At 53.6% G+C, this 23,480-nt stretch overlaps 1 protein-coding gene across 1 annotated transcript in view; it reads right to left on the reverse strand.

Moving 5' to 3' along the window:
- KIAA1671 (KIAA1671 ortholog) overlaps positions 1–10,722 on the reverse strand; it is a 130,968-nt gene extending 120,246 nt beyond the window's left edge. Inside the window, exons 1-3 of the mRNA XM_036276880.1 lie at positions 9,224–10,722; positions 7,000–7,087; positions 2,555–5,371 (exon numbers count right to left, since the gene is read on the reverse strand). Of these exons, the coding sequence (XP_036132773.1) occupies positions 2,555–5,371; positions 7,000–7,087; positions 9,224–10,722 (4,404 nt within the window). The remainder of the gene's footprint in view (positions 1–2,554; positions 5,372–6,999; positions 7,088–9,223) is intronic.
- Between the last annotated feature and the right edge of the window lie 12,758 nt (positions 10,723–23,480).

A 23,480-nucleotide genomic window follows, 5' to 3' on the forward strand; every position in this document is an offset into this window, starting at 1 on the left:
ACTGCACGAGACAGAACCCCGAATGGGCCTGGAGGGGTGTGCCCCTGTCTCCGCACCAGATGCATCCTTTGGAGGGAGGTTTTCTTTCCCCAGCCTGTTTCCATGGCATCTGACATTTCACACAAGCAAGCACTCCCTTCTGCAGTAAGGAGAAGACAGCAACCATACGTCCGCCTATACATTATTGATGAGCAACTCTGTAGTGCAGGAGAATCCCAAAGGATATCAAAAACCGTCACAGCGGCTGCCTCTGGGGGACGGAACAGGGAGGGGGTCTCAGGGGGACACTTTTTGATGCACTCTTGCAAGGTCTGAATTGTCAACAACCAACATTTTGCACTTCTGCATTGCTCTGATTTTTATCTTTTAAAGATGAAGAACAAAATGTCTTCGGGCAGGAAAGAAGGGAACAGGGAGCTGGTCCAAGGCCTCCCAGGCCTTAGTGAGGAAACGGATCCCCTGACAACAGCAATGCTGGGGCCCGCACACCCCGGGCGGGCGTCCAAGGCCAGGCTGGGCCCCTCCACGCGCTCGGACTCCCCACTGCCAGCAGGGCCCCTGAGGAGGCGCTGCAGACAGCCCCGTGACACCTTTCCCAGGCCTCTGCCCTCTCCCAGAGTCCCCTCAGTGACAGCCTGCAGGTGGGGACAGGGGGACCCCTTCTCCAGACGCACCTGTACAGAAGCCGGCGGCAGGCCCTGAGCTCATGCCCACTGGGTGCCCGGTGAATGCCATGCTTCGTCTCCATTCAGCCTAGGAACAGTGTTTGAGGCAGGGATCCCTGTTCACTCTGGTGGGGAAACTGAGGCTCGAGGGGGCCAAGTCCCTGCTTCACACACCGCTGGAAAGTGGCAGAGCAGAGACTCAACCACACGTCTAAATGTGGTCACTGGTCAAGATGTGGGTTCAAAGCCGGACTCCACCCCTAGCCTTGGGTGGGCCTTCACCTCATGATCTCTGCTAATTCTATTGTTTCATTCCCACAACATCTGTTTCCAGGTTGGACCCCTCTCTTTTTCCAGATGAGGAGACTGAGGCTCAGTTGCTCCGTAACTGGCAGAGGAGGGTCCTGGGCCCTGGTTTGCTGATACCACGTCATGTGGGCGGCCGGGTTGCGGGGCACCGCATCAGTTTCCACCCTGCCCCCAGGACCTGCCATGTTTGTTCCACCTCCAAACCTTTGCATGCACTGTGCTCTTGGGAAGAAGGCCCTCACCTGCCCTAATCGGTCTGACCAAATTCATATGCGGCTCTCAGGCATGGGCTCAGGCCAGCACTGCCTCTGGGGTGCCTTCCGGGGCCTGTCCTCCAGTGCCTCACTCGAACCACATCACATCCTGCCTGGGGTCACTGTGATCCTTCTCCCCACCAAGATCGAAAGCTTCCTGAAGACAGGCTTCAAGCCTCAGGTTTCTTCGCCCTCCTCATGGTTCCTCCCCCATTCACCACCAAACAGCCTACTTGAATGCTTGCACGGCAGGCCAGACCTCGGTTCAAACACGAGCTTTGCCACTTGGCGCTGTGTGACCTGGGAAAAGTGACTTAACCTCTCTGAACCTCGGTTTTTTTCCCCACCTGTGCAAGACGATCATACCCACAGCAGATGCTGCGGGCGCCCAGCCCGACACTCAAGTACACACCAATGGCAACGGTGTCCTGCGGTGGGAGGGCTTTTCCTCCCACCACTGAGCTGGCGCCGGGCAGGATGGAAGAGTCTGGATGTTTACAGCCCCAGAAACAGCCTCAGGCAGAGACAGAAGCTAACCAGAAAATACAACTCCAAGTTCCTTGCCCCTCTGGACAGGACAACTCAGAAGGGACCTATGCTGCCCCGCAGAGGTCTCCAGTGAGAAGGAGGCTAGCTGCCCGGAGTGGTGACCTTCATCACCAGCCTTCCTTCCCCTGCCCCGCTCCTCCCCTCCCCCACTGGCTGCTCCGGGGATCACCTCCTAAAACAACTACTCACAAGAATCCACTTCTGCGGAAACCCACACCACAAAAGGCTCACATAACATGGCTCGTTCACACACTTGACAAATATTTCTTGAATGTTCACAAAACGTCAAGCAGGACGCTGACTACTGGGAGGCAATAACGAACTGATACAACCCACTGGCATGCAGCAGGTGCTCAACAAATGATACCTACTCTAGGCCAGAAGTTTCAGGCTGGGGGCTAAATGGAGCCAGCAGACACATTTTTTTTGTTTTTTTAACTGAACAGAATTTTTTAATAAGCTGTCCTCATTTCACAAGGGGGAAATTACATATAAAAACCTGATTGTTTTTCCAGGTTCTCTTGATAAATCGGATCTGCCATCTCAGGATGTCCGTTCTCACTTGTCAAGAACCAGCAGAAACCCAGCAGCCATCGCCCCTTCGGATGCAGCATGAGCTTTCCGTTTGCCGCAGTCTCCACCACTCCCTAGCATCTCACACCCAGCCTGACTTGACTCATGTACACATCACCGGGCCCGCGTAGGTTCTGAATGTGATACTCCCAGCCCACAGGTTTGACCAACATTTGACAACACGGAAACAGCCTTCACACTCACCTTCTGACTGTCTCGAGTCCCCGGGTCCCGCCGACAGGATCCCATTTTGGTCTCCTTAGCCTCCGAACTCTCCCCAAGGAGGTGAGGCCTTCCTCTGGGCTGCTCTCGCCTCCTCTCTCTGGCTTCCTGCATGATGGCCAGCCCTTCTCGGATCTTGGCAGGGGGGCCCTTCTCCGAATAGGCCCTTTTGACATCCAGCGGTGACCTTCCACAGTATTGTGGGTGGTCAGCCCACCGGGCCACATGGCCCTCCTCTGCCCTCCCACAGGATTTCCTCGGGGTCTCTTTCTTGTGGTCAGCCGGGGACAAGCTGGGCAACACATTGGCTCCACTGCTGGGCTCCTCCCAAGTGGCTGGGTAATCCTGACACTTTGGACCGTGATGCTGACTAGCAAAGGCCTTTGTTACATTGTCGGCAATTCCTGAGGCCGTCTTCCCGGGACCCCCAGGGCCAGAAGAGGCCCCGGCGTGTTTGTCAGGAGGCGAGTGTGGCAGAGCCCACAGAGGAGAGCTGAGCTTGGGGTTCGTGGCTGCCCCCGGGGTCTCTGCCTGCTGCTTGCCAGAACCAGGGCTAGAACTGTGGTTGGTTTCAGCAAAACTGGCTCGTTTCCCGAGCCCCTCAGCCTCAGGCCCTTCCTTCGGGCTCCTCCTCCATTCCACCCCGCCTGGCTGTCCTGGCCTCTCCGGAGACCGGCCACTGGGCTCAGCAGGTGGGCCCTCCACCTGCTCCTGAGCCTCCTGCTTCCTGTACTCGGCCATCAGGGCGTCAATGTCAAGAACGCTGGATCTGTAGCCATCTTTGATTTTACCTGGGACCGTCTCATTGACCGCCTCCGTCTTCCTTCTGATGGGGAGGTCCCCGGCTTTAGGGCGACTTTTGAAAGCCGGGGTCGTTTGGGGCACACTACTGGGGGACGTCTTGTTCCCACTGTCCCTCCGGTCATTCTGAAAACCGGTGCCGTCTTCTGGTTGCTGGTGGGTACACACGGTGTCGGCATCGATGATTCTTTCAGTAGAAAGTTCTAGAACCCTGTCCCCAAGAGGCGATGCAGTGTCGGTTGGCTTTGGAGTTTGTGAAAAGCTCATGTGGTCACGCTCTCTGCCCTGAGCCCAGTTCTGACTGCCCACGGTCTCCCGTGGCTTCTCAGGGTTGGGAGAAGCCAAGGCAGAAGGTAAAGGATGAGGAGATGGAGGTGCAGCTGTTTGTTTAGAATGTTCTGTCAAGGTTTTGGGCCCTGACTTGACAACACTCTTTGCTTTTTGAGTATCAGGAATCTGATATGTCACTGCAAAAAATGTCGCCTTGGGTTCCACAGACGACCCCGGCTTCACGGCTGGAAGAGCTGGGTCCCGTGAAACACCCGGGTCCCCCTCCTGGGCCACCACCCTTTTCTGGGACGGCGGAGGTTTCCTTAAGGCACCTGTGGTGGGGCTCAGGTCATCTGAGTGTCTCTGCTCCGCCTCTGAAGAGCTTCCGGGGGCCGGGAAGCCGAACTCGTCAAACTTCACGTCGTAGGGTAAAGTCCGCCGCCTCCACCTCTCGAATCTCTGGTCTGTGGGGCTCACCCTCCGCATCCTGGCTTCAGGTGCCTGGGCCTGCCTCCGGTCGCCCTCGCCGGCAGCCAGCACGAGGGGCCCTTTCTGCACAGGCCCGTCAGGGTGCGGCCGTGCTCGGAAGTCAGAGGGCTCATCCTGAGCCCCGGAAGGAGGGTCCGGAGGGCTGGCCCGGAGAGGACCCCTTTCTCCTGCTGAAACGCAGGCTCCTGGCTTGTTCCCGGCCCCTTCAGGCCCCTGGTGCCGGGCTTCCCGGATGGCAGTCTGGACAGTCCGCACGCAGGTGGCCTCGGAGCCACAGGGCCTGGCCAAGCGCTCGCCTGTGTCCTCAGGACTCACCTCGAAGCCCCTCTCGTCACTGCCCACCAGAGGGGCCTTGTGCCGATTCCCGGAGGCCCCCCCTTTCCACCGGGGCGACGGGCAATCGCCCCCGAACGTGCCCTTTGGCTCTCGAGAGTCAGAGGGGGGCCCGCTGACCTCCTGCGTCCCTCGAGCCTCCCAAATCAAACTGGCCCTCTGCACGGACCCTGCCTGGCTGTCCAGCCGGCACTCCGGGTCAGCAGCGGTGACCTCGGGGGACAGCAGCCCCCCCTTCAGCGAGAGCCGGGACCTGCCACTCCGGAGCGTCACCGCCTTTCCCTCAGGCGCCGTGGGGATGGCCTCACTGTGCGCACGCTCCCCGACAGCGGGCACGATGGCATATTTGGGCTCAACCCTCTGCGACCGGGGAGGGCTCTCCAAGCACTTAAGGAAGGGGTTATGACTGCGTTTGTCGCCCAGGGGGTACTTTTCCGGGAGAGGTGTGTGATACTGTTTGGGGTCACCGTTCAAGAGAAGCGTCTGTCCCAATTTCTCTGTGTTGGGGTTTTCAAACCACGTGGAGTTCTCTTTCCTGAGGACCATCTTTTCTGGAGGGTCCTTCCCCAGCCACGAGCCTCTCTCGGGCCGAGGTCTGGGCTCCGAGACCCGAGTCACAGCAGCGGGGGGTGTGGCTGGGGGACAGCGTCCCGACAGCTCTGCCACAGTGTGTCTCTCCACGTGATGCTCGAACACGGTGGCCCTCACGGTCTGGAAGCTCCCATCGTCTTCCGGGGTGCTGTCGGGGGAGCTCAGGGCCCCCACTGAGCTGGCGCTGTGACCGCGGCTGGGGACTTGGCTGGAGCCGTCCTTCTGCGGTGCCTGCCTGGACCTCTCCGGGAGCGTCCCAGGCTTCCAGGGGCTTCTGGGAACGGACACTCTGTCCAAACCAGGCCCTTCCTCTTGCTGAAAAAAAACAAGAGAAGAAAATAGTCCAACTTAAGTGAAAGGATTCGAAATGGAAAGGAAGAGGGGAGGTCACTGAATGGCTGCCTCTAAAATCCCCGCAGTGGGTGCCCTAACAGTGGGAAGACAGAGCCAGCCCTGTGTGGGCAAGGAGGTGGGCGAGTGGACACTCTCGGGTACAGTGGCAGAGAACGTAACTGGGTAGACTTTCGAACGAGTCAGTATATGTGTCATGATTTTAAAATTCTCCATCCCTTGCATCCAGCCAACTTCCTCCCAGAATTTCTCCTTTGTTCATGAGCGCAAGACTCTGTGAGCAAGGAAGTCAGACAGCACCGTCTGTGGAAGGATGAACAGATGAGTGGCTTTACGTAGAACGGACCCCTCTCAACCACTTTTAAAGACATGATTCCTAAGAGCCAAGGTTAAAAACGTAGAGCGAACCACCGGCCCAACAGTGGTAGCAGTGCCATTCAGAGCCGGCCCACCTTTGCTGAAGATTTATAAAGGGATGGGTTCAAATGGGCTTGGAGCCAAGCTCTCATGCTTAAAAGTCTGCATAAGTCTCTTAAAAAATAATAATAAAACCTACACCTACTATATGATCCAGCCATTCCTACTAGGTATTTACCCAAGAGAAAAGAAAATAGAAGTCCCTACAAAACCTTGCCCACACAGGCACATAGAAGCTTTATTTGCAATGGGCCCCAAACTAGAAACAACCCAAATGCCCATCCAAGGGTGAATGGATCCAGGGTGGTCGACCCATACGATGGAATACTACTCAGCAAGGAAAAGGAATGAGTTATGAATACATGCCACCATGTGCTGGATCTCAAAATAAGTATTCCGAGTGAAAAAAAAGGAAGACCAAAACGAACAACAACCACAAAACATGAGCACAGGTTCCATTTATAGAAGAATCGACAAAATGCAAACTACTCTTTTGTAATAGAAACCAGGTTGCTGGGGGCGGGGGGGATCACGAAGAGGAAACACGTGTGTGCCAGATGTGCATTATCTTGACTGCGAGGACAGTTTCACGGGTGTGCACAGACAGATGTCGAACTCATCCACTGTACACTTCACCTGTGAGCAGTTCACCACTGCATGTCGGTGATAACCTCGCTGAAGCTGTTTTAAAACATTACTCTGCCAAAAGCATTAACCACAAACCAGTTAAACCTAGGAGCTATTTTATGAGCATTTCTTTTCTTATGAAATGAGCTAAATAAAGATACTTTTTGAGCAATTTAATTGCTGGTAATTTCCATCCCGCGGCTGCCAGGTGAAAGTCAGGGCTGGGAAAGACGCAGGGACCGTAACTAGAGAAATCGCAGGGGTTTCTATGAACATTTTAAAATCTTTATTAATTTCTTAATAAAGCAGGCATTCTTACAGAGGAGAGCCGTGTCCCTTTTCCTCTTTGCACAGAAGATTGCACTTGTAACAAGCACTTAACACCAGGGAACAGGGAATCACATGCTGGAAGGGACTTTAGGAGTCCCAGCTTTAAAGGAAAAACTGTCTTATTGCTTGGGGAGGCTTCTGATTCTCTCTGGGTTTTGTGGATCATGAAAGCTCTACCAGTAAGTGTCACTATCCACCCAAACACAATGTTTCCTTACCTTTCCTCTCGGTTCCTTCCCAAGCTCGCTGCTCAGCTCCAAGCACCTCTCGTACTTGACTTCGTTGCTTGAGGCTGAACTTGAAAACCTGGTACAGAGATCTGAGTTAACTGGATGGGCCAGCAGCTGTGACTCCCTCCACCCCACACCTCACAACTAGCGCAGGGACCCAGGGGTGAAATCGGCACTGAGACCCTCAAAGCCAGGGTGCCTGATTTGCTTTTAGAAAAGACATTTCCTTTCTGGTCGCCAAACCAACAGAGAAGGGCCTGGTGGGGACAGCCTACCTTAAACACAGCATCATCAGGGCAGCAGGAGCCCCCGGCTTGGGGGAAGAGACCTGGGTTATGGTGCCAGGTCTACCAACTTCCCACTGCGGGAGCTTGGGACAGGCTCGTGACCTCACCTGAGCCTGTGGCTCTTCATCTATAAAATGGGGATAATTAACACCTCCCCATCGCCTTTTGTAGGGCGGATAAGAGGCTACCCAAAGCCCTAATAGCTATATGAGGGCGTCCAGGGAAGACGGAGGATGCTCCAGGAGGGATAATTAATGGTTGTTGTTAGCAACCACGGGCACAACAGCAGCCCCACGGCAGCCCGGCCACGGGACTCGGGGGCAGTGGGCTGTTGTGGACTGTGTGGAGACACGGGCCTGTCTCTGCCCCCGAGTGACTCTGGCCAGGTCCTCTGGGCCTGTTTCCCCACTTGTGACGGGGAAGCCAGAGAAAGGGGAGTTCTGAGCTAGAATTCTCCCATCTCTGTAAAGCTCCCTGGAGAGGGTGCCTAAAGATTAGTTCAGGGCTGGGGGCTGCAGAGAAAAGAAAGGAGAGAGAAATCAAACCTCTTAAACCTGACCCACACTTGGAGCCTCAGTTTACCCCTCCGTTCGATGGGAATAACTCAAGGTACTGCCGGGAGAGGAGACGTGTGAGGTCCCCGACACTGGTGCCCCTTCTTCTGTTATCTGAACTCAGGGGTTTTCAGGCCGACACATGAGAATCACCTGGGACGCTTTGCAAACAACCAAGTCAGCAGCCCCTGTTCCCAGACCACTGAATCGGGATCTCTGGAGGAGGGACACAGACCCTGGTATTTTTTCCAGGTCGTTCCGAATGCTGAGAGCCACTGGTCTCATTCTGGCCCAGCTGGCTGCCCTAGTTCCCAGGGCTGGGAGGGCAGTCTGCCCAGAGGTCCTGCCCCCTGGAAGCTCCATCCCCAACAAAGTATGTCAGTGGCATCCATGTCATTACTGAGCTGGTGGACACGCCCAGTGACAGACATCTCCCTGTTGTAACCAAGAAGCCACTTGTGAGAAAACAGAGGAACAAGAGATGTCAGAGGTCGTGAAAGCTTAGAAAATCATTACTAACAGGGTTAATAATATCATTTCGAGCTACCATGCATTGAGGGCTTTCCATGGGCACAGTGATTCCCGGCATAATCGTCTCTGAGTCTTTACCTTTAACAAAGGTCTTAGTGCCCTGGCCAGTTTGGCTCAGTGGTTAGAACGTCGGCTCGCGGACCAGAGAAACCCAGGTTCGGATCCTGCTAAGGGCACGTACCTCGGTTGCAGTTTGTCCCCAGCACCGGTTGGGGTTGTGTGGGTGGCAACCAGTTGGTGTGTCTCTCTCATATAAATGCTTCTCTCTCTCTTTTCCTCCCTCTCTCCCTCCCGCTCTGTGTGAAAATAAATGCAAAAATGTCCTCAGGTAAGGATAAAAATAAAAATAAAAAGGTCTTAGAATCATGAGATGAAGAAACCGAGGTTCAAGAGGGGAGGTGACTTGCCCAAGTCATGTTGACCCATCTAGTTTTATTTTGCGGACCACTCATGGAGGTTTCGGCCACATAGTAAGTGTACACAGACTTCGGGAAAGGAACGCTTAGCCATGGAGACAGGCTGCGCTGGAATCCATCGGGCTCCCGACTTCCTCACGGTGCTTCACCTTTCCTATCCCACTCTGTGAAATGGGCACACTGCCTCCCGCACGCAAAGATAAGAAGGGACAAGAGCACCGAGCGGCTGGCCCGCTGCTGGGACACGGCTCATCTGGGCAATGGGAACGAGCCCACGTCCTCAAGGCTGCCAGTGACCCCGGAGAGGAGGTGGCAGGTGTCCAGCACGGAGCCTGACGCCCTGCAGCTCCTTACCCGGGGCCTCTGGTGGGCGGTCGCTGGCCGCTCAGGGACAGAGTGAGCCCCGGGAGACATTCCCACTCACAGTTTGGTCAGATCCGCCGACAGTGGCCGTGCCTGGACCGCCTTCCTCCTGACCTCCGGCTTGGCCTCGGGGCTCTCGGTGGCCCAGCCTTTGATCCGCTCCTGGACGCTCACCCCCGCTTTCTCAGGCTCTGGAGCAGCCGATGGGGACTTGGGGGAGGCGAGGGGGGGTTCACACCCCACTGCCAAGGTGCTGTCCTCCCCAAACAGGCTGAGGCGCTTCTTGACACTGCCCCTGGAGGCCCACTGTGCCCGGGTCTCCCCATCCGATGCTCTGCTCCTGACCTCGGCACGCTCTTGGCCTCTGCCCCCTGGACGGGGCGAAGGGGACTCGGGAGGCTTCTCTGGCTCCCCGGCCAGCTTGGCTTTCTCCTCCCCGAGCTTCGGGTCGTCGGTGGAGGTGGCCCTGGCCGTGGCTGAGCCCCCTGCGGCTCTGAGGCCACCCAGCTCCGCCTGTCTAGAAAGCACCTTCCGCTCTCGGATCCTCTTGGTCACCTCCAGGAAGTCTGAATCGGGGTCACGAGGGGGGACCTCTGCTGGGCCCAAACACTCCCCATCCACTCTGGGCTCCTGGCTGCACCCGTCGGGCCCCCGACGCTGGACAGCGGGACCTGCGGTGGCCTCGGCGGCCACCTTCTTCAGCAAGGCCTCTCTGCTCTCAAACGGGGCGGTGAGGTCCATGGACAGTGGCCTGGGCCTCCTGACCCACGTCTTCTCGGGGGGTGTGGGGGGGGCCTTGGCCCCCGCGGCCGCCCCGCCCGGGCCCGGCTTCTGAGGCTGAATGGCCTCGGTGAAAATGGCCGACACCGGCCTCCTCTTGGGGCGAGGCCTGGGCTGCACCCCGGGGCCGCCCGTGTCCCCCGCCCCGCTGGCCTTGGACACCGGCTCCCTGGGGCCCGGCTCCTCGCGGGTGGCGGCCGGCCTTGTGTCCTGGGGCAGGGAGGCGGGTCGGGGAAGGGTCCCCCCCGGCTTTCGGGCGGGCAGGGCGGGCTTGGCGGCCACTTCGGGCCGCGGCCCCGAGGGGGACGCAGGAGCCCCCGGGGCGCCCTCACTGCCCGCCGTCCCCGGGGCGCTGGCGGCCTCCAGGACCAGCCGGGGGGCAGCGGCGCCGGGCCGCAGGGGGGCGGGCGGGGCGAACAGGGACGCGGTCCTCCGCAGGCCGTCCCCGCCGCCCGCCCCCGGCCCCGCCAGGCTGGGCATCCTCTCGCCCGGCGCCTTTGCCCCCGCGTCCGGCCCGCAGGAAGGGGCAGGCCTGGCGGGGCCGGGCCGCGGGGCCCCCGCCTTCTCCTTGAAGAAGGGCTTGGGGGCGAGTCTCGGCAGAGGGAGCAGGCGCGCCGGGCGCCCCAGCGGGCTCTTCCCGTCCAGGAGCCGCGCGGCCGGCGCCCCCGCCGAGTCCTGGCGGAAGTAGGTCCGCGGCAGGGTCTCCTCCTTGGCGATCTCGCCCAGGCCCGGCACCCCGGGCAGGGACGCCAGGGCGCCAATCTCCACGCGCGTCGCCATGGTTATGGTTGTGGATCCATGGGGATTCAAAGCCGACGTGGAGAAGCCACTGCTGGACAAAGAAAAGGAAATTTAAAATGCAGTCAGCGTCCCGGTGGAAACAGACCGGAGCCCCAAGTTCTGGAAAACAGCTCCCCACCGATGTCCCCGGGCAAGCCTGGGCCAGCCTCGCCACCTCTGCACCCTGGGCAGGGGAGGGGACCCAGTGGCTGTCCCTGGGGTTCCTTCCAGGTCAGAGGGTGGGGGAGGCGCCCCCATGCTCCAGGACTTCCCGACTCAGCTCATCTCAAGGCCGCTCTTGGGGTAAAAAGTGATGGTCTCTGCTGTGCAGATAAGGACATCGGCTCAGAGAGGCCCAGGGACTGGCCTGGAGTCACCCCGAAAGAAGACAGCCAAGTCAGCATTCGAACCCAGGACTCCACACTCACCCTACACGTGCCCAGCATGAGCCCCAGGGACAGCATCCACCAGTGCCCACTCCTGTCACCTGTTGTCCCATTTCAGAGCCTGCCCACTGGGCATCAGGCATCCCAGCTGATCCTTCTCACAACTCTGTGCTGAGCGCCGCACACAGAGAGGGTAAGTGACCAGCCCCGCTCACACAGTTACCCAAAGCCAGAGTCCCTGAGGTCACAGAGTTGCGAATGGCCACAGAACCCAAGCCTCAGCACCCAACCCCACCGGACTGTCCCTCATCTTCCGCTCCCCCACCCCTCCGGATGCCTTAAGAAAAGCCATCTTGATTTTTCACTCATCTACGGTTGTTACTTGCCTTTGGGTTCCTTTCTGTCGAAGGCCTGTTGGATGCCGGCTGCCTTCGTAGCTATGAGAGTAATAGCTGGTGGTGAGGGCATACCATGAAGGTGGCCTCAAGGCAAGCCACGTGCTTCCTGCGTTTTACAAATCATTTCATCCTCACAACCCTATGAGGTGGGTACATGATTACCAGACCCCATTTTGTGACTCGGACATAGCCCCTTGTTCATGCAGCTATGTATGACCTGCTCTCTCAAAGCAGGAGCCTTCCTCTCTCATTGATCCTCCAACAACCCCAAGAGGCAGGTATTATCAGTATCTCCCTTACAGAGATAAAGGGAAAGGGCCCAGAGAGGTCGTCTGACTTGCCTACATCACACAGCTGAAACTTGCCCTCAAGTCCTCAACCCATTCAACTCTGCCTTTTAAAAAAATTACATTTTATTCCTTTCTGGACTTAAAAAGTGCCAGACAGCCCTGGCCAGTTTGGCTTAGCGGTTAGAGCGTTGGACCATAGACTGAAGGGTCTCAAGTTCAATTCTCAGTCAAGGTCATGTACCTGGGTTGCAGGTTCGATCCCCGGTCCCACTCAGGATCATGAGGGAGGCAACCAATCGATACGTCTCTCTCACATCAATGTTTCTCTCGCCACTCCCCTCAACCCCCCCCCCTCTCCCTTCCACTCTATCTAAAAATCAATGGAAAAATATCCTTGGGTAAGGATTAACAGCAGCAGCAAAAGCACCAGACAAGTCACTGTTCTTGATTCCTCCCCAACCCTGCCCCCACCTTCACACCAGTATTCCTATTCCCCGAAAAACCGGCCCCAGCCTCCCCCACCCAGATGGACTAACAGTAGAAGGAATTTTAGTTCAATGCAAGCCTCCTGCTTCCCTTCCTGGGGCCCCGCGCTGTCCCCCCGGCTCTGACTCACACAGCAGGAAAGGAAGGCAGACAGATTTTGATATTTTCTCTTCCGTACACGCTCGATGGTGCTGACAGATTCTTTCTCCCCAAACCGGAGAACACTGTCTAGACGTGTTAGAAGCAGAAGAGGGGGACAGATATGGAGAAGCAGGGAATCTGAGAAAGGGAGACTTCCACCTGGAGTGACACTGGGGGTCCTGTCCCAAATCAGGACTGTTCACCTTCAGAGCCAACCCCCACCACCTCTGGAAATCCTGCTCAGGGACACAGACATGGCCCGAACATGAGACACAGGGCAATAACAGGACTCAAAGGAGGCGCCCTCCACCCTCTGGACACTCCAGCCCCACTTACCAGAGCTGGCAGGCCCTGGCTGGGGATGTGTGACTACCAGAGAAAGACAACGGTGTCACATCTCATCGGGAATGGGGCTGTCCCCACGCTCCTGTGGCAGAGGCCGGCGGGGGAGGGGAGGCTCAGCCCTGCAGGCTGAGAGTCTCAGCAGGCCTGGGGAGACACGGACGACAGCCCCGGTTCTGGAGTTCCAGCGATGTGTGCACAGATGGTGCAAAGGCCTTGGAGCTCCAGCTGCGTCTGCTGGCACCTCCTCCAGCCTGTCAAGCTCATGCTCCTTCCAGCTTTTCAATATCGCAGCCTTAGATATACATGCGTATAAAGAGTGCTGAGTCCGCAGTAGGTGCTCAATAAAAACCTCCCCTGTTCCTCTAATACATGTTTATTGAGCATCTACTACATGCACAGAGATGAGCAAGAAATATGCTCTGCTTTTGGGGAACTCAGTCTTGTGTGAGAAACACACACATACAAATAATTACAACACTGGGCAAATACATCAGGGTACGTGGGAGTCCAGGGCTCCTAGAATTGGGAGTGGTGGTCCCGGAAGTCTCCCTTGGCTTAGAGGAGGTGACTATTGCCCCCTCAAGGTGCTGGCTGATTTGGGAGCTATTTTTCCTGGTTTTCCTGCTCAGTAGTGTTTATATGTTGTGTCTCTAGGAGGTTCTCAAATGCCTCCTCAGGGCCTTTGCACGTGCTGTGCTTGCTCTCTGAGATATCCTTCTTGCTGAGACACAGGCCCACCTCTGAGATCATAGCTCAGACATCCCCGATCCCTTCCAACCTAGTACAATCTCCTTCTTACATGTCCACAGAGCCCCACAGAGCCTCAGGAGGCCTCATCATAGCTACACAGTGACATTTAATAGTGCACGATACTTCACTTCAGCCTTTCCCAGTCCCATTCCATGGTAAGCCCCCAGAGGGCACCCTGGTACCCAGTAGTCAGCACGGTGGCCTGGCATATAATAGCACCGACTACATAATTCCTGAGTGAATGAATAAATGAATGAATGAAGAAATAGGCTCCTGGCCCCACTCCCTACTCTTCTGAGATTCTGAATATGTATAGAGGTCATGAGTTTCATGACACTAAACACTCTAGAACATCAGATGAGTTTCTTACCTTTGTTTATCATTTATTTATTTTATCCTCACCCAAGGACATTTTTGCATTTATCTTCAGATAGAGCAGGAGGGAGAGAGGGTGGAAGAGAGAGAGAGAAACATCAATGTGAGAGAGACACATCGACTGACTGCCACCTAAATGACCCCAACCGGGGCCGGGGACAAACTGCAACCGAGGTACGTGCCCTCAGCGGGAACTGAACCCTGGTCCGCGGGCCGACGCTCTAACCGCTGAGCCAAACCGGCCAGGGCGAGATGAGTTTCTCTGGCTCTGGCAAGATACAGAGTGGCCATAGGTCAACTGCTACAGGATGACAGAGCCAAAGAGCTGTGGAGAGTTTGCTGGAAGCTCAGCTTCACCAAGAGGCCTCGCCCATTGCACTGGGCCACAGTGGGGAGACCCACTACCAGACATCTGCCGCCACGGTATTAACCCCACACGGTCACGCCAACTCGTCTGCCCAAGCGTGGAATGAACGCTGTTCTGCATGTTTTCCTAGGAAGGGAGTCACCAGGGGCAAACACTGCTGACCTAGGATCAATGGTGTACAAATGTCACCCCACTTTGATGTCACCCCACTTTGGCATCACTGAAGCCATCTCAGTAGCCCTCTTGCAGGGAAGGAAAAAGGGAAAGACGCTCTGGCCGGGTAGCTCAGTTGTTTGGAGCATCGACCTGATACACCAAGGTTGTGGGTTTGATCCCTGCGCAGGGCACATACTAGAATCAACCAATGAGTGCATAAGAAAGGGGAACTATAAATCGATGTTTCTCTCTCTCTCTCTCTCAAATCAATCAATAATAAATTTAAAAAACAGAAAAAGTAAAATATAAGAGAAAAAAGCCTCTTGGTCCACACCCCTCTTAACCAAAGCAGTGTTTCTGTTATCTGTAATTTAACATTTTTAGGCTTCCTCTCAAGTTTCCATTTAAAATACCCAGCAAGCCTGCCTGGCATGGCTCAGTGGTTGAGTGTTGACCCGTGCACCAAGGGGTCACCGGTTCGATTCCCAGTCAGGGCAATGCCCAGGTTGTGTGCCCAGTCCCCAGTGTGGGGCATGCAGGAGGCAGCCAATCGATGTTCTCTCTCATCCATGTTTCTCTCTCTCTCTCTCTCCTTTCTTCTCTCTCTAAAAAGCAATAAAGAAAAATATTTTAAAAAAATACCCAGCAAATGCCTGGTATAGAAATATGATCGCATGAATGAGCCCATTAAATAATTAATAAATCAATGAACAAAGGGGGGGCGGTTTAAAACACCATAGTGAATGACTAAATAAAACTTAGAAGTCTTTCCCAAACCTAGAGAAACCCATGCTTCTCAGGTTTTCACTTAACCTGTTATAAGACACAAAGACATGTATTGAAATACATGCTTTAAACCCCTATTTTAAATGCATCACATATGTTCTGCCTAATTTAAGAGATGGCAGTCTCTTCCAGAACATTTCGGAAGCCCGCGCACCCAGTGGCCAGATGCTCTGCTCAAATGTATTAGTGTGGCCACAGCCAGGTAAACAGGAGCTCCCTGAAGCGAGGTGGGGCGCCAGGTGGGAGCCATCTCTTTTTAATCACCATACAGGTCACCCTGGGAGACAGACAGGGAGCAAGCCTGACCTGGGATGTCAGGAGGCTGCATTAGACCAGGAGACAGAAGATGTCCCTCAGACCTCAAGCAGGGGGTGGCGATGGGTATGTCTCTGTTTTTGCTAAACCTGCCAAGTCCACGGGCTCGATGATCCTGAATGGATTTGCAAAATTTAAAATTCCATTTCCTGCAATTTCATGCAGCGAAAACCATTTTCCCTGGGAACTGAGTCACCGAGACCAATTGTTGCTAAAATCAGACGTGTCATTGAAAAGCACTTGTTCCCTCCTCCATCCTTCTGACGTTCCTTCCACAAACCAGGCCCTGGGCTCAGGGTGCAGCCAGGGAGCGCCAAGTCTCCCGGGAAAGCCGAGAGGGCCCCCAGGGAGGAGGCCAGGGAGGCACTTCCATTCAAAACCCAACAGTTTGGCAGCTTTTTGCTCAGATTCAGAGGCGTTGATTTATTCTAACAGCTGTTGCCACCTCTTCATAATTACACCCTCAAATCCGATCTGGGAGCTCACCAGTCATTCACTCACTCAGCCATCGCTGGGTGCCGTTTCCTGGGAATGCCACCATCTGGTGAGGGGGTGCGAGCCAGTCCTGGCACCTCCAGCATCTTCCGGAATGTGACCTGGGCTCCCAAGTCTGCGTCTGTGTGGTGTACTGTGCAAGGGGCCACATGCCTGCCTGTGTCCTCCCAGAAGAGCCGGGATGCAGAAAACGTGTGTGGTTTGTCCAGACACAGGCCCCAGATGGAAAGAGCCCAATGTCTCGTGTCACTGGGATGTAAGCATCCTCTCTCCCCATCCCCATGGCTGCATCCTTAGCTCATTCCTTCATTCACTCATTCCAATACTCACTATGTATCAGGATCTGAGCCAGGGGCTGGGGATAAGACATCTAAAAAGCCCTGTTCAGTCCGGCTGGAGTGGCTCAGTGGTTGAGCGTCGACCCATGCACCAAGAGGTCACTAGTTCAATTCCCGGTCAGGACACATGCCCAGGTTGTGGGCCTGATCCCCAGTGGGGGGCATGCAGGAGGCAGCCAGTCTATGTTCACTCTCATTGATGTTTCTATCTCTCTCTCCTTCTCACTTCCTCTCTCTCTAAAATCAATAAAGGAAAAAAAATTTAAATAAATAAAAAGCCCTGTTCCTGTGGAGCTGACAGTTAAGAGGGGAACAGACAATGAGCATAAATAAGCAAGATATACAGAATGTGAGACAAGTGACAGTAAGGGAGAGAGTGGCTAGGGATGACTGCACTCGCCTGCTCGCTGACGTTCCTCCACACCACCCTCCCACAGCAATGAGAGTGACCCTCTGATAGGCGAGCAGCCCCTGTGTGAAGCCCAGGAAGTCTCCCAGCCGACCTCTGGAAAAGGTCAAACTCCTTCCTTGAAGCCTGTCGGGATCTGGCTCTTCCTCATCTCACCAGCTTCAGCCTAATGATCGACACCTCCCCATTCATGTGCCCCTCTGTCTCTCACATGCACTCGAATACTTACTTCAGCACAATGAAGCTCAGACAGGTCACAAGACATGCTGTGCTTTTCTGCACCTCCAAGCCTCCACAGTGCCATTTCCTACTACCTGGCTGATGTCTATCCATCCCTCAATTCTCAGCTGACAGCTGCCACCTCCTCCAGGAAGCCCTCCCTGATGCCCCAGGGCGGGTTCAGGTGCCTCCTGGGAGCCTGGTATCTAACTCCTGGTGTTTCTCCCTAGCCCAGCACTGATCACACACCTAGTGACTGCCTCTGTTTCCTCCACTAGACTGGGAGCTCCTGGCCAGGAGGGACCTGGGTCCAGGTCCCAGGGCTTGACCATCATACTGGACATAAAATCAGTGTGCAAAAAATACTTGAAGGGAGAGCACCCCTGAGAGAAGAAAATAATAATATTCAATGCAGGCTTGGGTGTAGAGAAATTGATATGCTCATCTGCTCCCAGGCCAATGTAAGTTATAAAAGCAATTTGGCAACATTCCCTTTCAACTAATATTTTTTGGAAACTCCACCAAGAGTCAGGCACCCTACCAAGTGACTCTGTGCACTTTCTGCCTTCTCCCATTTAATACTCTCAACAACCTTGTGCTTTGCAAATGATTACCCTTCTACAGATGAGGAAAACGCAGTCCTGAAAATGAGCCAGATCGCATGCTGGTGAAAACTAAGGCAAGGGTTCAACACTTCTGACTGCAAATGAATTGTTTTCCCCCAAAAGACCCCGAAATCATGCGCTTATTTGTGACTCAGTAATCCTACTTCTAAAAACTCATCCTATGGAAGGAACCTACAGGAAGAGGAAAGCCATATACCCAAAGATGTCCACTGCCGCGTTCTCTAGCCAAGCGCAGCAGTAACACAGCCGGGATTTAGGGTGGTGACCTTATTTGTAAAAACCTGAGACTCCTGAAATGTCACCGAATTGGCAACATGAGCAGGCGGACAGACCTCCAGTTCCCAGTCGGCCCAGAACGTGACAAGTGACACAAAACCCCGTCACACTGCACATTCTGAGTTTGTGATCAGAAACGATGGTTGCCATGGTGCCATCGGCCAAAACCTGGAAATGACCCACCCCCGCACAAAAGGCATCTCCACGGCCCGGAAGGGGCTCATTCCGCAGCTGGAAGATGAGGGTTGGGAGGTCTGTGCAGCCATCGGAAAGCACTTATGACAGCCCCACTGGGGGAGGGTGACAGACAGGGTGTCTTACTGTAGTCAAGACTGTGACAGCAGCAAAGACTGTTTATGGTCAAGGTCTGGAAAAGAGAAGGGACAGATGAAAAAAACGTGTTGGGGACCTGGGGCGGAACTGTTGGTAAATTCTGAAGTTCCTTTTTAGTTTATTTCCATAAATGTTGTTCGTGCCCATCGATTTCCTTTCGGTCCCCCACCAGGTTCCCCTCTGTGGTGAGCTTCTGCGCTCTCTCCCCTGCCCACTTTCAGAACGTCTGAAAGCCCAGAGTAAAAATAACCATTACTTAATAAGCACCAGGACAAGTGCTTACAAGGATGGCCTCCTTTCGCCCCCTTAAGCGGGTCCTGTTATGACCCCATCGTACAGATGAGGAAACTGAGCTGCAGGAATGAAGGCACCTGACCGTGGGAGGCTGGGGTCCTGCTGTTCCCACCTCCCGTCCCCGTCAGATCTCTTCCAAACTTCGCGCAGGCTCCACCACGCAACTGCTTTTTACGGTGGTCAAATGCAAAGGACACCTCGTACCTACTGGGGTGGCTGTTACCAAGAAAACAACGCAACAAGTGTCGGCGAGGATGTGGAGGAGCTGGAGCCCCCGTGCACCCTGGCTGGGAATGTAGATGCTGCGGCCCCTGTGGAAAACAGAACGGCGGTTCCTCAAAAACAAACACAGAGCGACCATGTGAGCAGCCATCCCACTCCTGGGTACAGAACCGCAGGAACTGCAAGCGGACACTCGAACAGGCCTTCCAGCCGCGTTCAAAGCAACATTAGCCAAAAGGAGGGAACAGCCCCCACGTCCATTAATGGGTGAACAGGCGAACAAAATGGGGTCTCGCCATACAATGGACTATTACGCAGCCTCGAAAGGAAGTAGATTCTGACCCCCGCTACAGCAGGGATGAAACGCGACGACACTACGCTACGTGAAATAAACCAGACTCAAAAAGACAGATACTGTATGATTCCACTGATATGAGGTCCCTAGAAGAGCCAAATTCTTGGAGGCAGAAAGTGGAATGGTGGCTGCTGAGGGCGAGGGGAGTGGGAGTCAGTGTGTCAGGGGACAGAGTTTCAGTCTGAGACGGTGACAAGTTCTGGCAATGGATGGTGGTGATGGCTGAGTAAAAATGTGAATGGCCCTGGCCAGTTTGGCTCAGTGGTTAGAGCGTTGGCCCGCAGACCAATGAGTCACCAGTTCGATTCCGGCCAAGGGCACATACCTCGGTTGCGATTTGTCCCCTGCCCTGGTTGGGGTCGTGCGGGAGGCAACCACTCGATGTGTCCCTTTCATGTCCATGTTTCTCTCTCTCCCTCCCTCCCACTCTATCTGAACAAAAATGGAAAAATGTCCTCGGGTGAGAATAAAAAATTAAAAATAAAAATAAAAACGTGAATGTACTTAATGCCACTGAATTGTACACCTAAAAATACTGAAGATGATACATTTTATGCTGTGTATATTTCACCATAAAAAAAGAAAGTAAAATCAAATGTAAAGGAAACCTAATGCCTAAGCTCTAATTACCATGTGACTCAGCTCGAGGGCAAATCTCCATGAAAAAACCTCAGGGTCCACACAGGACAATGTCCCCACCCCGTCTGGGAATGCAGTGGAAGCAAAGGAGACTCGGCTTCTGATCACAACGGGTGACACCATCTAGTGGGGGTAGAGGAAATTAAACACCATAAAATCAGGAGCAGGGGGTGCTCTGATGGGGGCAGAAAGCAGGATTATAAAAGCCCAAAGGAGGGGTCATCAGGGGTGCCCTCCTGGAGGAGGTGACATATCAACTAAGACTGGTAGGAGTCAGCCATGTGAAGGAGGAGTTTGGTGTCAATAGAGGAAATAGCATGTGCAAAGGTCCAAAGGTGTGAGGGAAATGAGCCCATTCACTGACCCTCCCTGGGGCAATGTGAGGTCGTCCTGATGAAAAGTCTGAGAGGTACAACTTCCTATAAATCATGCTCTTTTGTGTACTTGCATCAGATTGCTCTGGAGAGTGCAAAACGCTGGTCTGAGAGCCGGCGCCGCATGGTTTCGGTCAAGGTGACCACACACCTGGTTTACCTGGGGCTGGCCCCGTTCACTCTCCAAAGTGTCCAGATTCGGACAATAAATGACTCCACCATCCTACTTTTTTTTATTGTGGTAGAAATCACATAACATAAAATTCATCATCTCGACCATTTCAAAACGTACAATGCAGTGGCATTTAGTCAAGTCACAATGTTGTGCGAGTCACCATCATCGAGTTCAGAAACACTGTCCTCACCCCTGGGGAAATCCCGCATCCATGAAGCATCCCCATTCCCTAACCCCACCCTCTTCCCCAGCCTCTGGCAACCACTAATCTATTTTTTATCCTCACCGGAGGACATTTTTCCTTTTTTTTTTTTGTTCAGATAGAGTGGGAGAAAGAGAGAGAGAGAAACATCGATGTGAAAGGGACACATCAAGTGGCTGCCTCCCACACCACCCAACCAGAGCCAGGAACAAATGGCAACCGAGGTACGTGCCCTTAGCGGGAACCGAACCCGGGTCTCTCTGGACCACAGGCCGACACTCTAATCGCTGAGCCAAACCGGCCTGGGCCAATCTGCTTTTCGTCTCCATGGATTTGCCACTCTGGATGTCTAAAATAAAAATGGATTCACGCGCTATGTCACTCACCCTGGTTTTGGTCTCGGTTTCTCCACTAACTTGCAATGAGAGCCTGGATAAGTCCCTCCCTTGCTCTGGGCCTCAGTTTCCCTACTGGTGAAACAAGAAGTTGAACAAGGGCTCACTAAATTCCCTGTGAGTTTAAAGGTTCTGCGATTCTGATCCGACTCAACCCCAGACTCATCGGGTCTGTGTTCTCTGCTTCTCTCTACCTTCGGCTCATCCCCTTGGAGCCCACCTTTCTGGACCCTGAGACACGTGTTCTAAATCTCCTGGTCCCCAGGATTCCTTCTGAACAACTGGTGTTCAATAAAGGATTAGGGAAGGACTACAGAAAATTCTTACTCCCCTGTTGACAGAAGCAGCTAGAGCGGTTTCCTGCTGAGCCTGCCGGATCTCTGTAAGAACTGCCTTAATTAGCATAGTCTTGGCTTCTGTGTCGATTCTGGGCTGAAATGAATTTGTTTTCAGCTCCTCGGACATTCCAGACTCTGGACTCTAGGGGAACAGTCCCTAACTCTCCCTGGACCACCAGGTGTAGGTAGGACACATTCATACCCACAGAAGCTTTGGCGGTTTTAATACTAAAAGGGTTTGTTTGGGGAATTCTGGTTCCGCAGTGGTAAGTTAGTATCCTTACAGCAAGACGTCAGAGCCTTTGATGTGCTAAGCTGCATTTTAGACATCCAAACTGCTTTACCCCCTGACCCCGGGTCCAGGTGCAACTGCTGATCTGCAGGAAGAATGCTACAACTTCTCTTTCCGCCTCTCCTCAAACATCCGCCTTTTCAATTTTCCTGGGCCTGTTCCTTCCTGCTATTCCTGCTATTTCTGAACTGGCTGAAGCACACACCACCATTCATCAAGCTGTATTTTTTGTTTGTTTGTTTGTTTTTACCTAGACTAGGGAGGGGCAAACTGTAGTCTGCTGGCCACATCTGGCCCGCTGCCTGTTTTTGTAAATAAAGTTTTACTGGGACACAGCCCATTTATTTACATATATGATCTACGGCTCCTTCCAAGGTATTAAGACAGGGTTGAGCTGTTGCCACAAAAGCTCTTCAGCCCAGAAACCCTAAAATATTTACTAGCTGGCCTGTTACAGAAAGAGTTTGGGGACACCTGCTCCAGACTGTGGAAAACTCAGTCCCTCAAGAAACTGGACTCAGACAAGGATGTGACATTCCCCTCCTTAAAACATCCAAAGCTCTTACGTTGTTCTGGCTGTGGCCCAGCCCCCCGACTAGATCTCTTTAGGTGCTCCACAACATAACTACAGAAAATTCAAAAAGACTGATGAGCAAGTATGTTTTGCACAACCCCAAGTCTGGCATCCCGATGTACATCAATCAACGTGTGCGTCTCCAATGCAAATGGGAACCTTCTGTCAAAAGAAAAATTAAATCAGACCACGCCTGCTCCTTATGAGCTTGCTTTTTTGGTTGTTTTCATTTCAAAATATGTCACGAACATCTTTCACATCCATAGTTGCACAACCCACACGGCCCTTTCTAATGCGTCTGTGGGTCTGTGGTGTTTTATTACTTGGAGAGCTCATCATTAGATAACCCATCCCCCACTACTACATTGTTAGGTTGTCTCCAATCATTGATCATTAAAACCTGCATTGGACACCCACTTGCAATTACTTTCCTGGGAAAAAAATTGCCTATAAAGTGAGCTGGCTGGTTTAAAGGGTGGACACCTTTTTTTTTTTTAGAGCTTTGGACAGATGCAAAATGGATGTTCACACCTAAGGGATACACCTCCCTGCTGACTTCATTCAAAGCTTTGGAGGTCAGGGTTCTCAACCTCTCCCCCGAGGCAGACCCAATAAAGATGTCTAATGAGCCATAAACCAGGGCCCCTGGCTGGCCGTGCCCTCACTGGGAATTTGACTGGTGCTCGTTTATGGCAGAATCATCACAAACTGCACTGTTAGGTTTGCAAGGGCAATTAGAACAGCTTGCAGAGAGAGGCGAGTCTGGGTGGAGCCCAGAGGCAATGTCTGGCCTGGCCTTGGAAGAAGGGTCAGGAAGGAAGACCCGGCCCGGAACTGATATTCACAGTAGAGGAAACTCGACCTCAAAGCTGAAGTCGACACAGCGCACAGCACAATGCTGGGCTCAGAAAAACAGGAGCCCGACAGCTCCCTCTTTGGGGAGGCTGAGGAGTGCGTATTGCATTTCAGAAAAAATAAAAATAAAAATTCATCCCCTCCAAGTACAAATAGATTTCTGAAGGAATTTGCTTATTTTGGCCCAAGAGCTACATTATGTGAAAAGCTCAGACTCTGGGAAGATCTGATCATGATGCTCCCCGGCTCTAAAATAAATGGCTCCCACTGTCCATTGCCTTAGACAAGGTCAAGACCACCCCAAAACTAAGGAACCCGGTCGGCAGTGCAGGCCCTCTCTACACTCCCAGATTCCAGGAGTGTCTTTTTCATGACTTGAGTGTCTTTTCCACTGATTCCCTCTCCATGAAGAGCCCTTTATTCATTGCACAATTTCCACTTGCCCAAATCCCACCCATCCTTTTATAGTACTTTTAAGGAACACTTCTTCCAGGAAGCCTATCCTGATTTCCCTCCAATCTTCCCCAGCAATTACCTGATTATAATGCCTTG

This window comes from Molossus molossus, unplaced genomic scaffold, assembly GCF_014108415.1.
Source record: "Molossus molossus isolate mMolMol1 unplaced genomic scaffold, mMolMol1.p scaffold_m16_p_22, whole genome shotgun sequence".
Classification (NCBI taxonomy): Eukaryota; Metazoa; Chordata; class Mammalia; order Chiroptera; family Molossidae; genus Molossus; species Molossus molossus.